The following is a 20,762-nucleotide window of genomic DNA, read 5'->3' as shown; positions in this document are numbered from 1 at the left end:
GCCTGGTGGGCTGCCGTTTATGGGGTCACAGAGTCGGACACGACTGAAGTGACTTAGCAGCAGTAGCAGCAGAAACATTAAAATATTACCAAATTGGTCAATGTGATTCAATACTGGGTTATTTATGTCATATTGAAAGTAGCTTGAGTGACTTCCTTGGTGGTCCAGTGATTAAGACTCTTGCTACCAATGCAGGGGGCTGGGGTTCCATGCCTGGTCATGGAAACAGATGCTACATGGTGTAACTAAGAGTTTGCCCGCTGCAACTAAAGATCCCACATGCCAAAACTAAAAGAGACTTCGTGCCTGAACAAAGCACGAAGATCCCGTGTGTCACAATGAAGACCTGGTGCAGCCAAATAAATAAGTAAAATACCTTGGGAGGTTCCAACAACTTAATTGGAGCATTCATTCATTCATTTAACCAATAATTATTGAATCTTTGTGCTTCCTCAATATCTGTAGGATTTGAAAGAGAATCTAAGCCTTACAATGCAAAACAAATTGCTGAACATTGTAAAAATCTATTTAAGATTCTACAAAACCCAGTGTTTTACTTAGAGGTTACATTTTTCCCTTTTAGCTCAGTGTTTTAAAAAGTACAGACAGTATATTTTCATGAATGATATCATTGAAAATAGAATAGCTTTTCCTAAATGAACTCATATAGGCATACAAGCAGAATTATGATCAGGAATTCTACACAGGCAATCGCTCCCTCTCCCATGCTGTAAGAGCTCTGGCTGGGCTTCTCCTGGACATATCTGTCTAAAAATATAGGAAGACCTTTGTATTTTCTGCAGAACTGGTGGACATTCTATTTTTTTTTTCCTGTGGCATATGGAACTTCCTTGACCGGAGATTGAATCTATACCTCTTGCATTGGAAGTACAGAGTCTTAACCACAGGCCTGCCAAAGAAGTCCTGGACATTCTCCTTTTCATGTGTCCATCAAGACTCTCTCAAAGATTTTTAAAAACTGAGCTTGGCACTGAGACTCCTTTCTCCTTCCAAATGACCCCAATTTCAACACATGGCTTGAAAATCAAACCACTCATTTTGTTCACATAGCCTATGGCTATAACAGGATGAACATAGCTCTGCAATATTCTGATCATTGGCCTGTGCATGCCTTCCTTCATTTATCTTTTTTTAACCCGATCACTTCATGTATTATTTAAAATATTGGGTTAAACCATGCCTGGGGCTTCCCAGGTGGCTCAGTGGTAAAAAATCCACCTGCCAATGCAGGAGATGCGAGAGACACTGGTTTGATCCCTGGGTTGGGATCCTCTGTAGTAGGAAATGGCAACCCACTCCAGTATTCTTGCCTGGGAAATTCCATGGACAGAGGAGCCTGGTGGGCTGCAGCCCATGGGGTCACAAAGAGTTGGACATGACTGAGTGACTGAGCACGCAAACCACGCCTAGTGTTAGTGGAGTAGGCCACTTTGTGTGGATTTTGTAGGGATGAGGAAGTTCTCCTGGTGTCTAGGATGATAGGTTCTGCCTGTCCTGTGGATGTCATCCAGCAATGATGCAACTAGGGCACGAGGATAAGGATGAGACACTCCTTGTGGCCAAGATATTAACCCAGAAGGAGAAAGGATAACTGATCTACCTAGAGTTCAGTTTCTGCCTAGATTTTGCTAAGTGGGCATTGGTGTTTGTTTTGTTCTTCTACATCTTTGCTAGAAGAAATGGCACAAGGGTACCACAAGCCACTTGTGAAGATCCATTTTGTGTGGTCACACTTCTGAGCCAGGAAACAGGACATATACCCCACTCAGTGAGTGCTGGGTAATGGGGCCCTATCAATAGGCTTGGAAGGAAAAGCAAAGGGCCAGGGAGGAGACCTGGGCTCAGTTTCCACTTTGCTGCTGCCTTTCTGGTTGGCTTTGAACAAGTGGCCTCAGCTCTGCAGGCATCACAAGTAGAAGGAACTCAGAAAACATTTGCTGTCTGACCATATGGATGTTTCTATATAATGGGACTCATGCCACTTGGTATGCTCTATTGCCTTGTAGAAATAAACAACCTTTTGGAAAGAGATATTCTCTAGATAGTCATTCTTTTGTAGAGCTATTCCATTAGACAGATTTGTAGTTCAACAAGAAAGCAGATTTGATTTCTGGATGCTGGGTATGCAGAAGGTACTGTGCGTGTCTGTTACTCCAAGAGTTTTCTGGTGCCTGTCTCCAAGACCACCAGCCAAGGAAGAAAACATCAAGCATCAAGAATCAATGGCCTTTCTCATCTCCCACCCTCACCATTTGTGTATCAAAAAAGCTACTCAACAAAAAGTAAACAATTTGTTCCCATCAAGTCAAAACTTCAGAAGGCAGGAAACCAATCACTAAATTAGATCTCGCAAAAGACTTCAGCTATCACATTTGTGGTTTCCAAAGAAGATCTCCCCAGCGCTTGGTGAGCACAGTTTGTTCTGTTGTGTCACACCGAATTGGAGTCAGTAAAATATTTGCTGTGGTCTTGTGTTTCAGGCTTTCCTCAAGTTCCCGCCCTCAAGTCTGCCTAGGGAGATGAGGTCTGGACCTGGATTCTAGCAGTTTAAGGCAGAATTAAAAGCCATGAGCGCTGTTCAGACAAGGGTCTGAGAGAGTGGATCCCTAGGGTCTTCTAGGAATTCAGAAGCTTGGAAGGCAACAAAGACCCTCCTGCCAGTGCTGCTGGGGCCACACTGAGAAATGTGCCAGTCATCATTCTTTTCTTTCTTTCACCTTCTTACCCAGCACTGCAAACCTCCCTTTTCTCACCTGCATTTTCACCTGTGCCACTTTGCCTGACCACTCTGCCCCCTCACACCCATGGACATCTCATCCAGCTCATCCTCAGTGCCAGTGTTTCTACAGGGTGGCAGCATCCTAGAGTAGATAGGTATATTTTACTGAAAACCTGACATAAATTTCCCTCTGTGAGCAGGACTCCATCAGCATACATCTTCTCATTCCTTGTGTTCCTAAGCAGCAACGGCACAGGACATCGCTTGGGAGCCTGTCAGGAACACAGGCTCTCAGCCCACTCCAGCCATCCTGAGCCAGAGTCCATATTTCATCAGGATGCCCAGGTGGTTCCAGGGCACAAAGTGGAGAAGCACTGGCTAAAGCTTACTTACAACTGAGACCTTTTTTCTCCAACATTCAAAGTGAAGTTGCTCAGTCATGTACAACTCTCTGTGATCCCATTGACTGTAGCCTACCAGGCTCCTTCATCCACAGCATTTTCCAGGCAAGATTACTGGAGTTGGTTGTCATTTTCTTCTCCGGGGGATCTTCTCGACCCGGGGATTGAACCCAGGTCTCCTGCATTGCAGGCAGGCGCTTTACCCTCTGAGCCACCAGGGAAGCCACCATTCAAAGGTAAAGTAAAATTGTTATCAAATCCAAATCCAGAACCAAAAATGTTATCAAATCCATGTTTTTGCTTCCACTTTCCTAAAGCACCCAGAGAGCTGCTCTCCACCCGATAACATGAACATTTTGCTGTCAGTTAATAGACATAGAGGAAAATGACTGAAATTCCCAATCTCAAGCCAAGAACTCCACGGTCCAGACTGAATTCAGGCAGCTGATTGGATCTGAAGCTTGTTTTCCCTGAACACAAGAGAAAGGTCATTTGATGAGAGAGTTTATGTTTGAAAGGTCTGAGAAAGAGACTTGGAAGAAGCATGCTCTCTGCTGCACTGTGAGCCCTTCTGCCTTGGTATCCTCATCCTCCCTTCTGGGGGATCCCACCCCAGGGCTCCTGGGGGGCCCTCACCTCTTACTGTCTGTGGCTGCTCTCTGCCATTGCCAGCTGTGACTCTCAGTTTGGAAGGGACCAGAGAGGACATCTTGCCCTTACATCCTCTGGATGCCCAAGTTTAGCCTGATGGCCCTGACAAGTGGACATCTGTTTTGTCACCAGTAATGAGGAGATCACACCATCCAAGCAGCTCCATCTACTTCTACACAGTTTTGACTTTTCAAAGATCTTTACAATGTCAATGCCACCCGACTCCCGAGGAAGCCATCTTCTGAGAGTTCCACTTTGTTATTCAGCTGCCAAGTCTGGGAGAGTATTCCTTACACCCATACTTCTCAAGCTTTAATGTGTCTTTAAACACCTGGGATCTGTTGTGAAGGAGTGAGGGAGGGCTGTTGAGCTTTTCCTTTCTCAGGTGATGGTGATGCTCCTGACCAGAACTTGAGTGACAAGACTTGAAGGTTAATTAGCTATATCTTCAGGACCATAGAGAACAAATCCATGTAACCTGCTGTCACATCCTAGAACAGAAAATAATTTCTTTCCCAAATCATCCTTTTAAAAAAAAAAAAAAAAACACAAACATCTTAGTTTCTGTGACAGTTCCTTGTGTGTCCTGGTTTTGTATTTTCTTAACTGCCTGATTTACTGTCTTCTGGAAACGCCCTAATGAATGCTGACAAACCCTCTAACTGTGTGGCACCAAGCCTGGAACACTCCAGCTTTGAATGAACAACCTTGGGGCAGAGCAGGATCTGGTTCAAATGAGTTCAAGACTGTATGATCTTGTTTAGGAATAACATGGATATGAAGCCTTAAGTCAACAAAGACCTCAGCCCTTTCCTCATAAATACACCTGCCTTTCTTGCCACAATGGTGGGAAAGTGGGTAATAAACTAATTCCTCATCCAAGGTAATAATAGCTCGATATGTTATCCTTTAAGGGAACTTTGGGGCTTCCCAGGTGGCTCTAGTGGTAAAGAACTCACCTGCCAATGCAGGAAACATAAAAGACACAGGTTTGATCCCTGGGCCAGGAAGGTCCCCTAGAGAGGGGCATGGCAACCCATTTCAGTATTCTTGCCTTAAGAATCCCATGGACGGAGGAGCCTGGTGGGCTACAGTCCATAGGGTCACAAAGGGTTGGACATGACTGAAGTGACTTAGCATGCACACAAGGGAACTTTGACAAGGCAGTCCTAAAGAGGCAATGTCTTATTCTAAAGGCAAACTCTTTAATGGTATCATCCTAGGCCCCACGCAGACAGGTAGGAGAGACATGTGCCAGGGGGCTGCTCAGAGCAATTTCCACAAGTGGGTTGATCTGGAGCAATTCATTTTTTCAAAGCATCCATGGGCTGGGGAAAGGTTCTTGACGACAACTGAAGTCATTGCTTCCAAAGCCATGACACCTAGGAAGGAAATCAGCTTTAGGTAGAAATACCTGCCCCAGTCAAGGGAAGAAACAAGGTGGCTACTTCCAGGAAAAAGACAGGAACTTCACTCAGCATGGTGGGTTTGGAAGGGGAGAGAATATGGTGGAAATCAAGGCAAGGGTTTCCTCAATGATCACTTAAGGAAAGCTGGAGGGGGGGTTCCTGGGATAGGATGTTAAAACGAAACTATTTTAGTTTTAGTTTTGGCTGAAGTTGCAAGACAATAGGATCCCCATACAACAGTCAAGTGTGGAAATCTTGCAAAAAGAGATGAGGCGGTGGGAAGCCAGTTTCACGGCTACAGATGGCCACCCACATGCAGCGGCGCACCCGACTGCAGAGGCTGAAAAGCAGGTTGGATAGATGACTTGTGGAGAAGAAACTGTCCCATCTTCCCATGGGCTTCAGTGTGGCCCTGTGAATTGCTTGATCTCTGACCCTGGAACTCAAGAGACAGAAAGTATTATTGTTTCATTTCCATGAGAAAAAAAGTCTGATGGAAGAACAAAGGAGAGGTGGTGCAAAGATCAGCCCGCGAGCCCGGAGTTTGTTTGGGCAAAGGATGTGTGAGTGTTTCTAAGAGACCAGATCTGAAGTGAGATTAGCTTAGATCCTTTCTATGGGACTATCTGGAGGCACAGGGGGCCTCAGGAGAGAGAAGCCAGAGATTTACCTGCAGATGCCTTGAGGCTGTGGGAAGAACTGTAAGTGACCAGCCAGAGAAGAGCCTTCGACTAGGAATGTGCAGATGAGAGATGGGGGAATCTCCAAAGGACCCATGGAAACAGTGTCAGATTTCATTTTCTTGGGCTCCAAAATCAATGCGGATAGTGACTGCAGCCACAAAATTAGAAGATGCTTCCTCCTTGGAAGAAGAGCTATGACAAATCTAGACAGTATATTAAAAAGCAGAGACATCACTTTGTCGACAAAGGTCCATATAATTAAAGCTATGGTTTTTCCAGAAGTCATGGATGTATGTGAGAGTTGGACCATAAAGAAGGCCGAGCACCAAAGAATTGATGCTTTCAAACTGTGGTGCCGGAGAAGACTCTTGAAAGTCCCTTGGACAGTAAGGAGATCAAACCAATCAGTCCTAAAGGAAATCAGCCCTGAATATTCATTGAAAGGACTTATGCTGAAGCTAAAACTCCAATACTTGGGCACCTGATGTGAACAGATGACTCATTGGAAAAGACTCTGTTGCTGGGACAGATAGAGGGGAAGAGCAGAAGGGGACGAAGCAGGATGAGATGGTTGGATGGCATCACTGACTCAATGGACATGAGTTTGAGAAAACTCAGGGAGACAGTGAAGGATAGGGAAGCCTGGAGTGCTGCAGTTCATGGGGTCGCAAAGAGCTGGGCACGACTTAGCGACTGAACAATAACAACAACAAGAGCCCACAGGATGAAGAATCAGCTTGAAACACCCGCCAGAACCAGCGAGCCTCATGCCAGCTCACAGTGGGATTAGTCAAGCAAAAACTCTCCTACCTCTTGTCTCTCCTCCTTCCCTCACTTTGATCAAGAAGGATTTGGAATCACTGCTAGCCCATACAGAAGGGGCAAAAACACAGGACTAGGCAGGTGAAGAGAAGCCAACCATACCTTCCTTTTCTGCTGCAGGCAACTGGCCCAAAGCAGGGCTGCGCTGGGAATGGGGAGTAGTTACATCTTCGGGTGAAACTTAAAGTTTGATGATCACACTGACCTGGATATTAACTATTCACTAAAGAATGTTTTGTTTTCTGAAAGGAGCCAGGAAAGGCAGGAGATCTGCCCTAAATTTCATCCATGAACATGGAATAAGTGGTCTCACAGGTGACATTTATTTCAAGGAGAATGGGAGACATGAGTTCTATGACTTTATGATTATGTCCCATAGGTCATTGCTTATTCAATGTAACGATGACTTAGGAGTTTGTCAAATGAAATCAGTCATCTGCTGTTCTCATTGCAGGATTCACTGGAAGATACATTAGCTTTACAAAATGTTTCTGAGTCAACCAAGGTTTATAGGAGAGGCCAGATTCATAGACTGTCAGAACCAGAAGATTATACATGAGCAACTCAACCCCTTATTTCACACAGGAAACTGAGGCCCAGAGACATGAGAAGACTTTCTCAAGTTCAGACATATAGAGACATCAAGAAAACACAGAAGTATATAGCATCTGCTCACACAGGCTATATTTAATTATGTACCTTTCTTTGTAAAGGACAGATTTCTTCCTGTTTCCCAGGTCTCAGAGAGTTTAAAGTAAAATTGTAGACAAGGTTTTTGACATTATATGAGAAAAATCTATGCTAAGAATCTTCCCTGATGTCCTCCTAGGTTTAAAATATAGCCACTCTGATTATAAGTATCCTACTGAACTCTCTAAACCTGTCTGTGAGCACATAACTGCAAATGTATTGGTTTTTTTAATTATTCACACTGGTCACTCAATACCTCAAAAACTTCCTAAGGTTACATATTTGCCTTATTCCAAGACAGGGTCTCACAAGGTCCTTGGAATAGGAAAGGGGTCAGCAAATGTTTGCAGAATGACATAATGGCTAAATTTCAGTTTCACTATCTGTTTTCTTTATGTATCAACAACACTGCTTCCAGGGAGAGAAAAAAGGCGACATGTCTGCTCATCCTTGAAACCTGAAATCTAGAATCTGGACTCATGTTCAACTCTTTGCAAATCCATAACTCAGGGCCACTATGTAGGGGATGAGCAGCTCCCACTGGCACCTAGCCTATTGGGCAGACAATGGTGTGGCAAGTTTGTCCATGTGGCCTTGCCCTTCCCACCAACCACTTCCCTACACTGAGCTATTCTGGAGCTGGTGGTACAAAAGGCATTCAACTCCTGGGATGCATTCCGTCCTGTGATGAGGGAGAAACACTAAGTCTCACTGGAGGACATATATGATTTACAGCCAGGTCAAATTCCTGCCGTGATAGACACTCGATTACACCTTTTATTGACCTGGGTAGGAACCTGAGGCCCCCAGACAGGACCAATGTAATCAATTTGTTAGCCCTTGTTTCTTCAGGATTTCTTTGTTACTTAGGTTAGTAGTCCTTCAATTATTTGACAATGATGAATAAATGCCCAAGAGTCTTAATTAGAAGAAAGGAAAAAAGATCACTCATTACAAGTGATGCGGTCTCAGTGTCTACATTCTAATAACATAGGCCTAAAAGTTACAATGTCAGCCCTCAGTAGCTGGAGCCATCTCTTCCACTGCAGCCTGGGTGGGGACCGTCAGGGTGTCCTTGGTCCTGGCTGGCTCTCACTGTGCCTCAGATGCCCAGAGGGGCAGCTCATGAACCTCTAGCAGAAGGAGGGAACCTCTAGCTCCTAGAGCTCCCAGGAGCCCCCTCAGTGGCAGCCTCCTCTGCCCTGGGAGGTCAGGGACACCTGGAACCACCTGCAGGCCCGGAGGACAGACGGCAAAAGCCTACCTGACTCCATCCTGCCTTCCTGGCTCTCGGGGGCATTGTTGGAGGCGCTGGTGCCCCTGGGGAAGGGCTGGTGGCTGAAGAGGTCGTCACATAGGAGACTTCGGCACAGCTTGGTGAGGAAGCGGAGGACGTACCCGACGCTATTCACCACGGGCAGGCTCCGCAGGTGCTGCTTCCCATCAAAGGAGGCGGAGACTGGAAGAGCACAGACACAGCTACTCAGAGCAGGACTCTGGAGAAAGCCACAAGCCCATCAGCTCTGGGGAACAGGTCTTGGTGTGGTCAGTTCTGCTGTGCTTTTAACCAAGTTTTATTCGGATTTCACCTGTTTTTTCACTAACATCCTATTTCAGTTCCAGGATCTCATTTAGGAGATCACATTGGCTGTACCTGTTGTGTGAACTCGGTGTCCTCGGGTTTGTGACTGCTTCTGTCTTTTCTTGTTTTTCATGATCTTGACAGTCTTGAGTACTGATCACATATTTTGTAAAATGTTCCTAAATTTGGTTTGTTTGACGTTTTTCTCATGATTTGACTGGGATTATGGCTTTTGGGGAGCTTCCCTGATGGCTCAGACAGTAAAGAATCCACTTGCAATGCAGAAGACTGTATGTAGTTTGATCCCTGGATTGGGAAGATCCCCTAGAGAAGAGAATGGCAACCCACTCCAGTATTCTCGCCTGGAGAATTACATGGACAGAGGAGGCTGATGGGCTACACTCCAGGGGGTCGTAAAGAGTTCAACACAAGTGAGCAACTAACACTTTCACATGGGTTTTTGAGGAGGAAGACTGCAGAGGCAAAGCACCCTTCTTGCATCAAATAGACACATGACATCCCTAGGATGTTAACCTTCATCTCCTGGCCAAGAAAGTGTTTGCTATGTTTCTCCACTGTATTCTTCATATTCTGTTCCTGGGAAATAAGCCACACGGTCCTACCCACATTCAAGGGCAATAGAGGGATTAAGCTCTACCTCCTGAAGAGGGAAAAGAGGGAACAGTCCCTATATAATCTGAAATTCTTTCATAAGGAAGACTTGTCCCTTCTCCTCCACTTTTTATTTGTTTATTCACTAATATCAGTGTAGACTCAATATATTTATGTTGTACTGTGGGTTGTCCAATACTATGTTATTTATTTTATTGCTAAATTATTCCAGTTTGTATCTTCTGGGAGCTTGCAGATTAACTCCTGTATCCCTATGACACACCCTCATTTTTTAAGCAACTCTAGAGAAACAGACTTGGTTCAAAGGTGGGTCATGATAAATGTCTGTATCTAGATGTGTGTGTGTGTGTGTGTGTGTGTGTGTGTGCACGTGTGTGTGTGTTCAGTCCCTTCAGGAGTGTCTGACTCTTCGCAACCCTATGGACCATAGCCTGCCAGGCTTCTATGTCCACCGGATTTTCCCAGCAAGAATACTGGATGGGTTGCCACGCCTTATTCCAGGGTATCTTCCCGACCCCGGGATTAAACCCATGTCTCCTGCACATCTCCTGCACTGCAAGCAGATTCGTCGTGCCACTGGGTATATATGTATATTCAAGTAAAACTGAGTTCATGCTGAGGTGTCCCACTCTAACCCAGGAGTCTTTATAAAAGAACTCCAATGGTGTTCTCTCCCCAGTGATGCTGGGTCACACTCAATTTCTCTAGGGTTACCAGAATTTTGAAGAAACACCCAGTGCCTCCAGCTGAGAACTTGTGTCTTTGTGTAATCCTCCTCACGGAACTCTGTTGCCACATGAAGCTCACACACCAGCTCCAGTGTGGGGAACACCTGAGAAGATCCCCAGCAGGAGGTTGTGCTCCCCTTCTCCCCCAGGCACTGCCCTCAGTGCACACATGCGGAAGGCAATCTAGACTTTTATACTCTAGCTCCCAAAGGCTAGCACACTGCAAGGGCTGGGACAGGGTGACCAGAGCTGACTTTGATTTCAGAACTGAAAAATAAACTCTCTCTCACACACACACATTCAAATTAGAAATAAAAAGAAACATTTCTTTTATGTAACTTTTTATAATTTAACAAGAGCTTTCATGTCTATCACCTCATTTATGCTGTCTGACTGCCCTGGGAAGATAGTGGAAAGAAGGTTATGATCCCATAATGTAGACAAAGAAACTAAGAAGGCCTGGAGTGTTTTTCCAGCTCCTGTGGCCTCTAAGTGGCATTTGCCTGTCACTTTAATACTCCATAATAATGCCTCTGATTGGGAGGGTCAGCAAAGAGCAGCCAAGGTGCTCAGTAAGGAGGATCTTGACCTCTGGGACATGCTGGAAATTCCCTCTTGGAGGGAGGGGGAGCATGGAGGGGTGGGCACCACTGCTCTTCTCATACCTTAAAAGACTAGGTGAGATGGAGACTGACCACACAGCAGGAGGGTCTGGGGCATCAGGCCTGTGCCTTAGATCAGTGTGTCCACATTCCCAGAGATTCCTGAAAGCTCACACAGCGGGAAAATCCCACCTCCTGGAAGCAGACGTGTAACATGTGAGATCACAACAGCTCTTCCTCTGGGAGAGCATGGCTAAGGTGGAGCATCACAACAGGTGTGCTGGGACTGGGCCGTGGTGCTGTGACATGGGACCTCAGCCTCTGGGGTGGCCCGAGGCCCAGTCACGGAGGTTTCAGTTCTTCGGGTCCACGACGCCCGCACTAGTGTCACCATTTTCTACACGCTGTGCCCACGAGGATGTTTAAAAAGCAGTGTCTGAAGGCTCGGGTTCTAGGTGGAGAGCGGGGGAGCCTGGGTCTTTCTCGTTAAGCCCCTCTCTAAACCACCTTGGAGCAATCGTCATCTTGCTGGGCTTCCACATCACCACCAGAAAAGTGGAAGACCACTGAACCGCTTCACAACCTCAAGGAAGAGGCTCATCAGTGCCACTGCATTCTCCAAGACCAGGCACTCCACTCTGGCCTTCCTGGGAATCCCTCGGCCAAGGGAAACTTGACAGGGCTCTGCCTGCTCGGGCATTGGTGCCAGGCTCTGCAGAACCTCCTTACCAGTGCAGAGGCCCCTGAGGCCACAGAAGGGCTGAGCAGCAGACCAGAGAGTTAGGGGTCTGCCCTCCCAGCCCAGAGGGCAGGGCCACAAAGAACCTGGCTGGGGTTCACTCAAGAGGGAGGGGCACAGAGAGCAGGAAGAGCTTTCTCTGAGCACTGGTCTGTGTCTTGAGCACTGCTGTTTAGCCAGGAAAAGGACAAGGCTTTCAACCTTGGAGAGCAGTCCAGGTTCGAGAATCTGGCTCTCAGATCAGCCAAGGAGCCCTCAGAGGTCTGACAGTGGGACTCTCCTCTTGGGCCCCTCTTGGTGCAGTTCTTCCTCCTCTCTTCTGCCCGCATCTGCTAGAGTCTCTTAGAAGTCACCCTGGGTCAGACACATGCACACAGATCTTGCCAAGTTCTGTTTTAATCAGTTACCAGCAAGACAGACCCAGCTTCCTTCTCAGAGGGAGCTCCAGAAAGAGGGCTGAGTCAGGATGAGCTGGTGAAGCTGTGCCGCAAAATCTCCCCACCTGCAAACCCTGGTTATTGACCTGGAGTCCAGTAAAACACTCATGTTTTGGTTTTGCAGGACACAGCCACATTAGAGGCCCCTCTCTCAAATCCTCTCTGAGCCAGCCAGCAGGGTCACCTGTACTGCCCTGTGAATGGAAAGTTGTCTCCCTTTTGCCTGGGCATATGGAGGCTGTGTCTGTGATGCTGAGCCAGAGAAGACACCAGGCTGTCCTCTTGGATTCAAAGCATCTTGCAAAGGTCTGGAGCTCCCAGGGCTTAAGGGCAAATGATGACAACCACTGTACACGTGGAGAGGACAGACAGAGTCTTGGTCAGGGGAGCAGCTGAAGGGGGCAGAGCTCTGAAGTCTGCCTCTGCCTGTGGTGACAACTTCCCCTCCCTCTGGATGCTGTTCGGTCAGGGTGGAACCTGGAGGAGTGTGCTGACAGTGGGAGGTGGGATTGAGCTCTTGTTAAATACAAACGAAAACATATCTAGTGAGATAGGTTGAGACCGTGGACTTCCCCCACTTCCCTGCACAGTGACAAGTGCTATGAAAAAGGAATGAAATAGAGGAAGGGAGAATAAATAATGACAAAGGCTGATACATCAGACAGGGTGGTCAGGAAAGGGATTTTTGAGAAGGTGGCATTTAACTATAAATCTGAAGGAAGTCTAGGAGCAAGTCACATGGACAGTTGGAGAAAGAACATTTCAGAAAGAGAGAACAGCAGGTGCAAATGTCCCGAGGCGGGAGGAACATGGTTGGAGGACATAAGGAGGAAGCCACTGTGGCCAGAGTCAAGCGGGGGACTTAAGAGAAGTGATGAAAAAAAAAAAAAAGAGAAGTGACCAGAGCCAGGTCACATGGGGCCTGGGAGCCCTTGTAAGGATGTGAGCTTTTTCTGGGAGTAACATAAGAGCTGCTGAGGATTTGGAGCAGAGGAGGGGCATGATCTGGCTTAGATTTGGAAAGAACCAGAGTGGTTACTGTGGGTCATGAAAAGTGGCTTGATTCTGAATGTATTTTGAAGTTAGAACAATAGGATTTATTGATGAGCTGGAAGTGGAGATGAGAGATTCAGATGTCTAGTCTTCTTACCCAGGTCCAGGAGCCTTTTCTTCTCAAGGCCCTTTGGCACACAGGCTCATTAAGGCCCCTGGAGCCCAGCAGATGGGGACAGACCCTGGCCACAGTCCCCCAAGCCTGATTCAGCTGCTTTCGTCTTTGGCATAACCATGGATGCCATGCTTAGTTGCTCAGTCATGTCTGACTCTTTGCAACCCCATGGACTGTAGCCTGCTAGGCTCCTCTGTCGGTGGGGATTCTCCAGGCAAGAATACTGGAGTGGGTTGCCATGCCCTCCTTCAGGGGATCTTCCCAACCCAGGGATTAAACTAAGGTCTCCTGCATTGAAGATGGATTCTTTACTGTCTGAGATACCAGGGAAGCCCAAGAATATTGGAGTGGGTAGCCTATCCCTTTTCCAGGAGATCTTCCCAACCCAGGAATTGAACCGGGGTCTCCTGCATTGCCCTCCTCATACAGCCCACTCCAGGGCCTTACCTGACACCATCTCGCCACCATAGCCCTGCTTGACCAGGGAGAAGACCAGCTTCTGCTGGTGGGCACAGTCGATGCACGCTTGCACAGCCTGCTGCAGGACTGCCGACGGCCGCTCGGGCCCGAAGTGCTCAGGGAGCTGCTGCACCTTCCTCCTCTCCAGGTACGGTCCTGCATTGGCTTGCTTGTTGATGTAGAGGCAGACTGTGGAAACAGACCCACAAAGCCCTCAGTATCGAAGCACATCAGACCTGGGGTGGCTCCTGTATGCGGGGCTTGGCGGGGGGCGGGCGCGAGGCGGGAGCAGGATGCCTCAGCCATGTCCCCTTGGCTCTGGCCTTGGGAAAGCTGAAAAGGCCAAAGTGGCACCAATTCTGCCCTACTTGACAAGTAAAAGAGACAAGAGAGTCAATCACCTCCAACTGCCAGGGCTTGCTCTCAAGACAGTCTCCTGGCTGTGAAGAGACAGACAGGAGTATCCCCTCCGATGTATTCAAATCTGAATCGTAGACAGTTATGGACCGTGTGTACAAATGTATTTCTATGCTGGGAACATACACATATAAAATCTTCCCTCTGGGCAAACTGAGAGAGTAGCACTGAAACATATGCATTACCATATGTAAAATAGATAGCTGGTGGGAAGTTGCTGTATAACACAGGGAGCCCAGCCTGATGCTCAGTGATGACCTAAAGGGTTGGGATGGAGTGGGAAGTGGGAGAGAGGTTCAAGAGGAAGGAGACAGATGTATACTTATGGCTGATTCATTGTGTGGCAGAAACCAACACAACATTGTAAAGCAATTATCTTCCATTAAAAAAAAAAAAAACCCTTCCCCTCCTCCTCTCAAGAAGCTCACAAGCTATACATAATGTTTGGCATTTGCCATCATTGTTGTTAACCTTCAGTTAAAAAAAGAAAAAAGAAATCAACATGATGCTAATCGATGAGTTCTAAAGAGAATTCTAGCAACAATCTCAGGGATAATGAACACTCTGTAGTCCATTTAGGTGAGCCCAACCAAAAGCCCCTGTAGTTTTAGTTGTTTTTTAAACTTTTTCCTTTTTATTTATTTTTGGTTGTGCTGGCTCTTTGGTGCTGCATGCAGGCTACCCTCCAGTTTCAGTACACGGCTTCCCATTGTGGTGGCTTCTCCTGTTGTGGAGCATGGGCTCTACAGCATGGGTTCAGTAGTTGCGGCACACAGGCTTAGCTGCCCTGAATCATGTGGGATCTTCCTGGACCAGGGATTGAACACATGTCCCTTGCATTGGCAGGTGGATTCTTAACCACTAGATCACCAGCGGAATCCTCCCTGCAGTTTTAAATACATCATACTGGTAAAAAAACTTTTGAGCATGTGTCCCCAAATGTGTTTATGTATTTATAGGTTATAGACATTCTCAACCATATTAACGTATTGCATACATTTAAAATGCAACCAAAAAGTAGAAAAATTTAAAGGGTGATATAAAAAGAAATATTAATAGTAGGTATCATCTTTTCTTCCACAGGATGATGACTCCTCTTATGTCTTCCTATGTCCCTAGCCCAGGTATGAGCATCTTACCTTGGGGGCCACTAGTGCAGAGGAGTGTTGAAGAGAGACTTTAAGAGGAAACCAAATGAATTTTGGAAGGATTAAATAGTAATAAAGTTGGAGAAAATTAGTTTTTACTGAGCAGCTACTATATAGTCCAGGCATTGTATATACTTTATCTTGTTTGATTCTCAAAATAAACCTGAAAACGAAATATTATTATTTTGTTGGTAATGAAGAAACTGAGGTAAAAAGTGGCTGCTCAGAAAGTATAATTAGTGATGCAACAGGGATTTGAACTCACTTCTTTCTGATGTCATGACCTGTGTGCTCTTTTCACTCTACCAGGTTGCCTTCTCCCCTACTAAGCCCAGATGATTCAGTAAAACCGAATTGACAAGGGACCTTCATGCCAAACAGTAGTGTGCTAGGCCCTACAGAGAAAATGGTGAACCGAATCTACACGATCCCTGGCTTCAGAGAGCTTAGGGCCCAGCAGAGGAGATAGATCTACTCAGAGAACTACAGAAAGTGATGTGGGACCTTGGCTGCAAAAACACTAGGGAGGGGCTAGAAGAGCTCTTCCTGGGAACCCTGGCAGGAAAGTCAGTGAGGGCTTTTTTGAGGGCAGTGCCGGAGCTAAGATGGGGCTTCTCTGGAGACTCAGATGGTAAAGAATCTGCCTGCAATGTGGGAGATCTGGGTTCCATCCTTGAGTTGGGAAGATTCCCTGGAGTACTAAATGGTTACCCACTCCAATATCCTTGCTTGGAAAATTCCATGGACAGAGGAGCCTGATGGGCTGCAGTCCATGGGGTCGCAAGAGTTGGACATGACTGAGCGACTAAACCACCACCACTACCTGAGCTGAGATACAAGAGAGGGTGACCAGAGGAAAGATCATTCCAGAAAGAGGAGAGAGAATATGCAATGATCCTATGGTGGGCCCTAAAGACTAAAGCAGGGCCTTGTAGGCCGTACTGCAAAGTTTGGTTTTTACCTAACAGTATGGGGAGGGCACCAAGGAATTTAAGTGGGATGGGGCTGGGGGTGGTTTGTGATGAGGGGGATGTGTGTGTGTGTGTGTGTGTGTGTGTGTGTGTGTGTGTGTAAGAGAGAGAAAGAGACCATCCTATTGCTGTTACTTTTGGGATGGAACTGTCGGTCCACTGGTGGACACCCCATCAGAGAGACTGGGCAGAGCTCTACCCTGACTGGACTGGCTGGTACTAGGTGGGACTGGGGGACATCAGGATCCTTAGGAGATCTGGAAGCACAAACACAGGGACAGAAACTCTTTGAGGTGAGCAGGCTTGCTATTGGTACAAAGTTAACCTGTCTCTGAAGAGAAGAGGCTGGGCCAACAACCACTCTTTCTAGTCCCCATCCACCCACAGCAACCAGCTGAACTCAAGATGCATTGAAAAACAATTGCAAATAATTCAGGCTGTGAGACATTTAAATAGATGTTCTCAGAGAATTTGGTCATCCTATGTGTTGTCCAGCTAACACACATTAAATCCTTCATTTGAGCCATCAAGGTGGTGGCTCACTAGTTCACAAAAGAACTTTAGCTTGTGGACAAGTCGTCACAGCCTTGGAGTTCATTCACCTGACCTACCTGTGAGAGCCTGTGAGGCTGCCAAGCTGGGTACGGTGGCTGCATCCTGAGGGATGGAGCTGAGGTCGGGCTCCGGTGTGCTCCGTGGAGGAGACAGGGCTAAAGGAGTCATGAGGACCCGAGACTTGAGCTGCGAGAGAGAACCCATGGAATCTGTGAAAAATCTGGAGATGCCCCCTACACCTTGCCAGGCTCATTCCTGAGCTCAGTTAACCACCGCTACTCCATCATGTTTCCACACCTTTCTACTGTGCTGCTTTGGAAGCTGAACTTCAGATTCAAGTTCATGATCTAGATTCAAGTTTGGATCACACCCAGAGCTGAGCTCTGCACCCCGTCCTTACAGTAGAGCCGGCCAGGAAATGACTGTGTCAGGCAGTGGGTGTGAGACACACAGAGGTGTGAAGAGTTGAAGCCCGTAAGCCTCCTGAGGGCAGGGTGCAGGGTGGGGTCAGTTCCCCACCTGAGCCCCTGTGCTCCTGAGGTTCCTGCGACAGGGTTTTCCAGCCAGCCAGCCAGTGAGCAGCACTGAAGCTCTGTCTACTCTGCTGAGCTTTCTGCTTGCTGAGCTTTCTGCTCACGGAGCACACTGGATCCTGCTGGCAAAGAGAGCAGGAGCTGGTCTTCCAAATGCTTCTCAGGGTTTTTTCCCTGCACTGGAGCCTAAGAGTGCAGATGAGTGCATTCTTTGGTAGTGACAAGCAGCCACCTTGAACGTCGCTCACTTGAAACCACAAATGAGGAGCTGAAATTGGTTGTTATGGATTAAGGGAGAGATGACTGGGTGATGGATCAATACCAACAAATCACTCTTTTTACCACGGTTCAACAGACAAGTTTCTAATTTCAGTTCTCCACCCTAAAAATATGAGTAAGTCAGTTACTTCACCTCTTCACTGCTGACCTGTGTTTCAACCCTGCTCCAGACTGCTTTTCATTGCTGCTTTCTTTTTTAATGGCTTGTTTTGTTTTTTAATGGATAAAATAAAACAAAATGCTGCTATCTTGATTTCTAATACCATTCTTCAATCAAAAGAGCCAGGTATCCTTGGAGAAATGGCTGATTCTAGGGCTTGGGCAGGAAACATACAAGATGAGCCTGGGTCATCTTACTGTGCCAAAAAGGAGGAAAGTATTAAATTAAAAAACCACCTACATACACAATGAAAGGGGTAGGTCACAGGGACACAGGAGTCATCTGAAAGAGTTTCAATGGTCAAACCAGTAGCAACACGAGCAACAGATAAAGAAAGTAGTAAACAAACAAACAAAAAAAAGTCTATAGTGAATATCCATGACTCCATACTCACATAAATGAATGACTGACTAAGTAAATATGTGGGGAGAATAGACAAATCTCCCAGGTATAACAATTCTAAGTATTTTATTGTGAAGCATATCTCCTCACTCCTGAGTGTGGGCCACGCATAGTGACTTTCTTCCAAAGAGGACAGTATGGAAATGGGGAAAAAAGTATCTTTACAGGAGATAATCCGGTCAAACACCACCTCAGTTAGGGGAGCCAGATCGCCATCCACAGTGATAAACCATGTCAATAGTATGCACCCTTGATAAGACAGGATGGTAATGGCACCTTACTTGTGAGACCTCTTTTCCAAAAACCCATAATCCCAATCTAATCATGGGATAAACTTCAAACAAGTCCAAATTGCAGAATATTTCACAGAATGAAAGTGAAAGTGTTAGTCACTCAGTTGTGTGACTAACACAGCTTGCGACCCCATGGACTGTAGCCTGTCAGGTTCCTCTGTCCATGGGATTCTCAGGCAAGAATACCGGAATGGGTTGCCATTCTCTTCTGCAGGGGATCTTCCCAACCCAGGGATCAAACCCAGGTCTCCCTCATTGCAGGCAGATTCTTAACCATCTGAGCCACCAGGGAAACCCTTACAGAATACATGACCGATACTCCTCAAAACTGCCAATGTCATCAGGAACAACAAAAGCTAAGCAACTTTCACAGCCCAGAGGAGACATGGTGGCTGAACGTGTGATGAGGTATCCTGGATGAATGCTGTAACAGAACGGGGGAAAAGTAATGAATCTCATTCAAATAGTGATATGATTTAACAATATATTATTATTAATTCACTAGCTGTGACAAATGTAACAATAATGTAAGATGTTAACAATAAGGGGAACTAGGTGTCTGGTATATGAGAATCCTCTGTTATCTTTGCTGCTGCTGCTGCTGCTGCTACTGCTGCTGCTGCTGCTGCTAAGTCACTTCAGTCATGTCTGACTCTGGAACCCCATGAACAGCAGCCCACCAGGCTCCCCTGTCCCTGGGATTCTCCAGGCAAGAACACTGGAGTGGGTTGCCATTTCCTTCTCCAATCTGTATCTTTGCTACTCTTCTCTAAATCTAAAACTATTCTAAAATATAGTTAATTTTAAAAATCTTAAAAAACAGAATCTGGCAGGATAAACTGGGTAAAACAAATAGGAAGGAAGAAGAGGAGGCCTCTTTCTTGGCAGCATAAGACTGCAAGAAGATTTGCTGCCCAGGACGCCTTGCTCTGACATACAAGAGCTAACCCTTGGCCTTCAAAGCCAACAGCGCCATACAGATGCTGTCAGCTTTGGCGCTTTTACCTGAAATTCAAAACCATAATCAAAATGGATGTGGCGATTCCTCATCCAGGGCTTGGTTGCCAGTGGCTGTGCTTTGCTGTGTTAAAGTACAGTATGAGGACGAAGCAGAAGGGCAGAGGTGGCCCCTGCCAGCTGGAGCCTCCACCGAAGGGGCTGGGGAATCTGGGAGCGGCTCATCTTTCCTTTCCATTCACAGATCCAAAGTAAGGGCCTGGAGTGTTTCTTGTTCCCACTGTCTTCAGCGGAAGACCTTCTCTAAGACATTTGCTATAGAAAATCACTGACAACAGCTGGGAAGGGATTCACTTACACACCGAGATGTGTGGCCAGGGCATGCTACGGGAGAAGGGGTCAGAGTGAAAAATTCAAGTATTTTTCTAGAAATACGCAAGTGTGGCAGAAACAGATGTACTAACTAAACAGTATGTGTTAGGTTGACAATAAGAGGTGGGTAAATGAAGGATATGGAATGTGATTTGGGGGGTATACACACGTGTAGAGGCTTCCTTGGTGACTCAGATAGTAAAGAATCTGCCCACAGTGCAGGAAACCCGGCTTTGATCCCTGGGTCAGGAAGGGATCGCCAGGAAAAGGGGATGGCAACCCACTCCATATTCTTACCTGGAGAATTACGTGGACAAAGGAGCCTGATGAGCTATAGTCCACGGGGTTGCAAACAGGTGGACATGACTGAGCGACTAACGCTGCATATCAGCAGAGGATGAAACAGCAGAGCAAAACTTGAAAAAGTCCAGGCACTTCCCTGGTGGTCCAGTGGTTAAGAATTCACCTGCCAATGCTGGGTGCATGGGTTGGATTCCTGGCCTGGGAAGGTCCCACATGCCGTGGGGCAACTAACTGATGTAACTACTGAAGGCTGTGCCCTCTGGAGCTTATGCTCTGCCAACAAAAGAAGGCACCACAGTGAGGAGCCCGTGCACCGCAACCAGAGCGTACCCACCCCCCGCTCGCCACAGTGAGAGAGAGCCTGCACACAGCAAAGACCCAGCACAGCCAAAAATAGTGACGTCCAGGTAGCAGTGGGCACATGCAGAGGGGCACTAGCTTTTGGATCTCGGTTCAGAACCCAACTCAGTCACTCATTAATGCTGTGCTAAGTCTTGTTACTCAGCCTTCAGAGTCTGCCTTTTCTCATCTGTAAGGTAAGGATGATACCTTCTCACAAGGATGTGGTAAGAATGAAGTATAAACATTTAGTACAGGGCTAGTGCAAAGTGAGAACTCGGCAAACATT

The 20,762-nt window shown here is 46.7% G+C and overlaps 1 protein-coding gene across 1 annotated transcript in view; it reads right to left on the bottom strand.

Annotated features, from left to right (window-relative positions):
* The window catches only part of SCML4 (Scm polycomb group protein like 4), a 42,037-nt gene extending 25,019 nt beyond the window's left edge, over window positions 1–17,018 (bottom strand). The window contains exons 1-3 of the mRNA XM_068985481.1: window positions 16,892–17,018; window positions 13,733–13,933; window positions 8,661–8,855 (exon numbers count right to left, since the gene is read on the bottom strand). Of these exons, the coding sequence (XP_068841582.1) occupies window positions 8,661–8,855; window positions 13,733–13,933; window positions 16,892–17,003 (508 nt within the window). The 5' untranslated portion in view covers window positions 17,004–17,018. The remainder of the gene's footprint in view (window positions 1–8,660; window positions 8,856–13,732; window positions 13,934–16,891) is intronic.
* Between the last annotated feature and the right edge of the window lie 3,744 nt (window positions 17,019–20,762).

This window comes from Capricornis sumatraensis, chromosome 13 (assembly GCF_032405125.1).
Source record: "Capricornis sumatraensis isolate serow.1 chromosome 13, serow.2, whole genome shotgun sequence".
NCBI lineage: Eukaryota > Metazoa > Chordata > Mammalia > Artiodactyla > Bovidae > Capricornis > Capricornis sumatraensis.
Note: the sequence above shows the minus strand (reverse complement) of the source record. Positions and strands in the feature narration are given on the sequence as shown.